The following is a 6,815-nucleotide window of genomic DNA, read 5'->3' on the forward strand; positions in this document are numbered from 1 at the left end:
TTTTAGCCTACAATAGCACCTGCCTTTACATTTATCTGCATCTTAACAGAAAGCAGAACTACAGTAAGTTGTGTTAAATGTGTCATATAAAGTGATAGTGACAGCTCTTGGTTCAAAACTAAAGAACGGCTGGGATATTCTGTAAACATGGCACATCATTTTGTTATGTTTTCCCTAACTGTTGCAATTACTAATGTCAATATTACAGTTTAGTTTGTTGTTTATTGAAGTGGTTGGTACAAAGAGATGAACGTACCGGTTTTCCAGTGCTGTAACTTGTAGCATGATATTCTGTCCTGGTCTGGTGAGAACTGTGTGCGCCCCCTCTCCCTGTGCTCTCCATTTCCTGTCACTTATGCCCTTACATATACTACTCTGTGTATCTAATGACCGCTACCAAGTGTCCAAAATGATACTGCAAGATATATCTAAACAAAATAATATGACATGCCAACAACAAACATAAATGGCTCCTCCACTCATATTGTTCGATTTGGGTGCCATGTGAAAATTATTATTCCATTAGAGTTTAAATTCTTTGTGCACTTGTAGTTATTAATGGCCAAATGAGTTGTACCAATTTAATAATGTCATATTATTTAGAAATATTGGGGAAGGGTGTTGCGTTTAAAAAGAAAAGTCCCCCCTCCCCAGCCCAATAATTTGTGTACAGTCCCTAATTATTTCTTCTTATAGCTACCAATTTCTTACTGCATTAGTAGTTCCAAACCATGATGGGACGCCCATAAAGGTTGTAAAATATATCTAAGGGGTCACAAGATGATTAACAGGATAGGTAAGCAAAAAACATAATCCTGCTACTTCACTACTACTGCTCTTCAGACCTCTAAAAAATTGAAAATTGTTCACAGAAAACAAACTTTTTGGTTGAATTGGTCAAACCCATTAGACATATGCAAAGACATGGGGTTGCAAGTCAACATGGCTTTGTTTTAAGGGGTCACAAGCCAAAAGGGTTGGGTAACACTGGCCTAAAAGCTCCGTGCACACCTGGGGAAGCAGACACACAGGGAGACACAAGAAGTCTTTTTACTGTAACATCCAGTGTCCATAGATAGAGAGTCACTTAAAGATCTGTGTGTACATATGCAAGCAAAAATACTTTTAGAGGGCATCTATGAAACAAGATCTATTCTAAACCACTGCAGAGACGTGGGGGACAAAAAGAAGAAGAAAGTGAACATATTACTCTCTTAATCAAAATGGCCTACAGGAGGCAGTACAGTCAAACTGACCACTTCTTACCAATACTGAGTACAGATAAGGCATCGTGAGCATTTTGATCCACAATTTTATGAAATTTCCCCAAAGGTCTCCACAAAATCAGACCTTCATCTGGACCAATGACGGCCATATTGTTTTGTCCGTTTGTTTTGCATGTTCAGTGGCCTAGACTTGGGAAAGTTGGCTTTTACTAAGCTGTTCACAATACTGGTTAGTGTACAGTACATGTCAGAAACTCTATTTTGAACAAGGATACCAAATTTTATACCATCATGATAATGAGCTTGACCACTGTCAGCCACAACAATAATTGCATTTTTGCAACTTAGCATTTAATTTAGGGATGCTGCTACAATACTGCAGCTGCTACTGACTTCAGGGGGTTTTCCACTGTCACTCTGTAGTCTGGAAAAAGAAAGAGGATGGCAGCAAACAAGACAGCAGCAGACATCTAGCAGCAGACATCACCTCTGGGCCCTCGTTTTGATTTGATCACATCAAAATCAATCATATTTTGGAAAAAAATGCAGGTTAAATATAGCAAGCAACTATTATATATCTTATTTGTTCCTGATCAGAAAAATACTGCACTGTGTATTCTGTATCATGAAAAGGCTTACAAATATCAAGATTTAATTTTCTGCCATAAATCCCAGTTCTACATACACACTTTTGGCCGTATTGAGCTGGGAATGAGCTCTTGTCTGGGAACAGTTTCTGACTTGTTTCCATCTCATTCATTTATTTGTTTAAATATACAGTAGAGTAAATGGATAGCCCAGTCACCAGATTTCTTTTTAAAGAGCAGATTACAGATGTAGGCCTTTGCAAAGTATCCACACACATACCCTCTCACACAGAGATCTTTAATTCATCAGTCCTCAACACAGAAAACATACAGAAAATATACATTCATTTGGAATTCAATATGAATGTACTGGCATTAACAAATTGCACATGCTTGTTTCTTTTTGAGGCAGCAGGTAATGACAGTATAGAAATGTTCAGCAAATGACCTCTCCAAAAGAAAAAAAATCATGAAACTGTATTAAATCATACAAACTTATGATAAACTTCAACTTAAAAATGATTTTGCAGATTAAATATTACAGTGCAACAAAAGTCTGTCTGGAGCAGCTTAATAACGTTTTTACCTTCTTATTGCTGACATGGTAGAGTCTTTATAGAAGGGGTTTACATCTGTGTGAAACGCTCATCATCTGAGAATGACATGTTGTAAACACCCTCACTTGCAGTGCCATTTTCCACCGTTTTCACCCGCGTCTCTTCTTCATTGTCCTCATCATCACTTTTCTCGTTCTTTTTGCTAGAATAAGAAGCCAGAAACAAGACTGACTAAGCTCAGTAATCACATGTACAAAATGATCAATGTAATGCAACTGCAATCATCAGCTCACCGTTTATTTTGGACCAGAGAGGACACAAGCAGAACGATGATGCCGGCACCCACAGCACCCATGACCACCCCAAACACAATGAGCCACGGAGGGGTGCCAGGGCTGGCTGGTGCTGCCAGGGTGGGAGCGATGCCGATAAACTCCAGAGTTTTATCAGTTAGCAGAAATGCACTGTTGATGCGATTCCTGGACTTTCTATTGTAAAAATAAAAAGTTTAGATTTAGACATAGACATTCAAATACTGACTATTTTAAGGCCAACATGTGTGTCACTAGTCAAATGTAGCGTGCCGCTGATGCTTAAATGTATCCATCAGTTTTTGAATTACTTATTCTGGTCAGGGTCAGTGATTACAGGTGCGCAGAACAGTTCAGACAAAGTTTTTCCCTGGCAACTTTTCAAGCTCCTCCTGGGGATTTCTACTTGAAACTGATGAGTTACAAAACATGTTTCATCAGTGATAAAGTTGTTCTCAATACTACAAATGTGGCTCAAGCTTTGATTCGTCAAGTCAAGACCATTTAATTATTTATGTAGCTCAAAATCACAAATTTTACTCTGAGGGTTTTACAGTCTGTACAACACACAGCACACTGTAACCTCACTTGAACCTGGAAAACCTCCAAAGGTAAGAGGCCAGGGCGAAATCCTTACTAGGTGCCCAAACAATTTAAACTGGCTCCTCCCAGTGTGAAAGAGTCGTGGCTCAAGTCAAAGGTCCACTACTTAAGGTCTTAAGGTTGTTGACCCCCATTCAATTCTGTGTTTCAAGAACTAAAAAACACATGTAGGTCTACAACAGATTCGCTAATTCATAAGACCCCTCCATACTATGTAAGAGGGTACAAAAAGTGCTACACTTTTTATTTACAAATTTACTGGGGTCCATATCAGTGGTATTTGCAGTTGAAGTATTTGAAATGTAGCTTTGGACAGCAGGTTTGTGTAATGAATTGAGAGGCCGCTCCTTAAAGTGAGACTATGAGACTACGAAGGAAAAAATAACAAACTCTTCTTCATCAAAATGAAGAGTTGAATTCACAACCAAAGCAACCTTCAGTATCGTTTTTCTGTTGCTGCCTTACTTGTTCTGGTATGAGCTTATGGTGGCTAATGTTACTTTTAGCTAATGTTAGCAAAATAACACATTCACATGAACCTGTTAGCATAATTCTTTTTTATAAAAATGAAAGCTGAATTCACAATCAATAACGCGCATGTTTGCACAGTTCAGCATAGTTTTGCTGCTACAGCCTTACTTGTTCTGGTATCAGCTTGTATGGTGGCTAATTTTAGCTAATGTTAGCAAACACATTAACATGTTAGCATAGTCACACATTCTTCTTAGTTTCTCCTAGTTTACTATACTCAGGAGTTTTGCTGCTACAGCCGGTCGGTATGACCAGTAGCTTCTGGTGGCTAATGTTTGCTAACATTAGCATACTTAAGATAGATACTGTTGAGTAACTGAGTTATTTTGAGTCTTCTCTAATTGTGCTACTGTTACACTGCATTTTATTATTTATTATTATCCTACAATTATCACTTAATTGTTCAGCAAAAGTTACATAGTCTTTAACTAGTTAACAAAGGCAAAATCTCATAGTAAATAATAATAAATAATAATAAATAATAATAATAATAATACATATATAATACATTATAATACAAATATAATACATTTAATCATTGCCAGCTCAAGGAATTATATTTGTGTAACTGAGAAATTATTTTTTATTGCTTATCTGGACCCCCATTATCCATTAGTCATCTTGGCACTACTATTTCTGGGGTCCATGTTAAAATACTGTATGATCAATAAATGGTTGCACTTACGGTACATAGCTATATAGTTACATCAATGATCCCCACATATTATGACAATGGCACAATTGCACCAAACAGAATAAAATTGCATCAAAACCATACATATGAGAAATAAAGCATTAAAAGGAACCTTGACATGTGACCTCTGACCTCTTTGAGAAATGGGCAAGATATTTCCAAATGGGGATTTTAAAAAGAGCTGCAGTGTCACTGTATCATGTGATTACCTTACAGCCTTCTCCACATTTTCTATATCAACAAGGCGTGACGTGTTCAGCGGTGACGTCACCACGAACCAGAACGACACTCTGGGAGTCTCATCACATACAATGATGTTTGACACACTGGTGAAGTTCCACAAGACAATAAAGACCATGTCAGTGTCGTAACATGTTCATAAACCATGAGTCACTGATTTCATTACGGTAAAAAGAGATTATATTATAGTTTTATAGTTATTGTGCCCATTTTATAAACACACACACTTTTTATTGTTTTGGGTTGTTTTTTTTATCAAACAGCAAAAGAGAACACACAAAAGTTTTCTTACTCAAATTCCTGGCCGCTGAAGTGACTCCTCATGGCAAAAGCCAGAGTTGCTCGGAAAAGGTACATTTCATTTTCATTCCAAACATACTGCAATAACAACAACAGGTCATGTGCTGTTTTCAGTGAAGACCTTTAAGGTTAACTGATCACCAGATGGACCTTGTCCTCGTAGTAAGCAGTCACACACACTGGACAATATTCAGCATATTACTATTCATAAGGGGTGCTAGTTGCATGAATGATCAGTTGATTATGAATAATATGTTACAGTGTTAGAAGAACGTATAGCATAGTAAGACTTCAAACAGTTATTTTTGATCTGACACTTTGATCATTTTGTGCAGGCGGATGAATATTTAAATATATACGTACTGCTTGATCTCCCAGAGCGCTTTTGATGCTGAGTCGAACTTTGTAGCCATCTGAAGAATCTAAATAGATAAAACACATTCAAATGCCCTGTTCGGAGAAATTCCCATCATTTCCTGTAAGCTTCATCAGTTGCTTCCTCATAGAGTTAGAGAAAGAAGTTAGAGAAAGTCTAGCACGTATTTTAGAATAATTGTTGATGTCAAATGGAGGCCATTGTTATGAGACAAACATTTGAGTTATGCATCTAATCCGACTTTGTTTCAGATTAGAAACTGCATTACGCACTTGAAAGGCAACAAATAAAAAGAACTAGACTGGCGGCTTCCCAGTAACAGTGCCTGTGTTTGCTGACAGTATCTTAGTAGAAATACAATGTAGGATAAAATGTGAATACAAAATATTTAACCAAACGTTTTTCCATTTTAAGGTATTAAGTACGGTCACTTACCTGGTGTACAGAGCTGTTCTGCCAAAGCAGATGACAAACAGAGCAGGAATAAGATCTTTTCAAACATTTCCCCAGAGAACAAGAAGCAAAATAATAAAATGCTGCATAAAGCGCAAGTGAAATTCCCAGTGATCAGTAATTTGAGGAGGTCAGCAGAGGAACTTCATTGGATAAAACTGAGGTTAATGCTTAAGCCAGGACACACCTGAACCAACCCGTCCCCCCTTTTTTTTTTTTTTTATGGCTGTCGCTGCATAACATGGAAACTGTAAAGTGTGTGCTGCAGTGGAAGTGCTAGTGTTTGTTCAAGCTTCCAAGGAGCCAGATAGGTTTGCTAATGTGAGAGAGGCAGACCTCACGGAGAGAAATGCAACGGCTCAGTCTGCTTCTGTTTACTCAGCACAGTACAGTGTGACCTAGCCAGCCAGTGTGCCAGGCACCTTTATATAAGTAGCAATATTTTCCTCTTTTTTTGTGGCATGAAAACAGGAACACATTGATTGTATCAAGTCAAACCGACTGGAAAAGCATCTGACCATATCTGCTCATTAGTTAAGATAAGACCAGCAGCTGCATTCCTTGTAGGGTAAATGACTGATTTTGGTTACAGGATGCTGATGGTATACACTAAACTCAGCACATAGCGACCCAACACTAGTACATGTCAGACTAAGCAGTTCTTCTGCCTCCTTTACAGTGCCAAATCTTGATGTTCATGACACATTGTCATGTTCTTACTCCCTGCTTCTCCTAAACATGCTTATCACGCCTAATCTAGCTTTACTATGTGAGGCAGACATAAAATGCTGATTCATTTCAACCAAGTCTCCCATTGGTAGACTCACTTCACTGGACGAAGGTGAGAAACGCTTTAACAGGCAATAGAAAATCCCAGTGAAAATTCTTAACCATCCCAGTTGAGACAGATATTCAAGGTTAATCATCAATTCTGCCC

The 6,815-nt window shown here is 38.0% G+C and overlaps 1 protein-coding gene across 2 annotated transcripts; it reads right to left on the reverse strand.

The window, feature by feature from the left end:
• Positions 1-2,092: 2,092 nt before the first annotated feature.
• Positions 2,093-6,047, reverse strand: cltrn (collectrin, amino acid transport regulator). 2 transcript variants are annotated; one of them, XM_044198669.1, is made up of 6 exons: positions 5,861-6,043; positions 5,413-5,471; positions 5,042-5,127; positions 4,719-4,835; positions 2,664-2,858; positions 2,093-2,572 (listed from the first exon to the last, which is right to left on the reverse strand). In XM_044198669.1, the coding sequence occupies exons 1-6, from the start codon at positions 5,925-5,927 to the stop codon at positions 2,440-2,442; spliced, it is 657 nt and encodes a 218-aa protein (XP_044054604.1). In that variant the 5' UTR covers positions 5,928-6,043; the 3' UTR covers positions 2,093-2,439. The 2 variants fall into 2 exon arrangements, with proteins under 2 accessions (XP_044054604.1, XP_044054605.1); XM_044198670.1 differs by lacking the exon at positions 4,719-4,835 and having other exon boundaries at positions 5,861-6,047.
• Between the last annotated feature and the right edge of the window lie 768 nt (positions 6,048-6,815).

Source organism: Siniperca chuatsi, linkage group LG6 (assembly GCF_020085105.1).
Source record: "Siniperca chuatsi isolate FFG_IHB_CAS linkage group LG6, ASM2008510v1, whole genome shotgun sequence".
NCBI lineage: Eukaryota > Metazoa > Chordata > Actinopteri > Centrarchiformes > Sinipercidae > Siniperca > Siniperca chuatsi.

Bases quoted from the DNA above. Each gene is read 5' to 3' on its own strand.
- cltrn (XM_044198669.1), bottom strand. From the start codon at position 5,927: ATGTTTGAAAAGATCTTATTCCTGCTCTGTTTGTCATCTGCTTTGGCA. The intron at 2,859-4,718 runs GTAATCACATGA...TTTTTACAATAG, and splicing joins AATGTGGAGAAGGCTGTAAG to AAAGTCCAGGAATCGCATCA. The intron at 2,573-2,663 runs GTGAGCTGATGA...TTCTTATTCTAG, and splicing joins TCTCTGGTCCAAAATAAACG to CAAAAAGAACGAGAAAAGTG.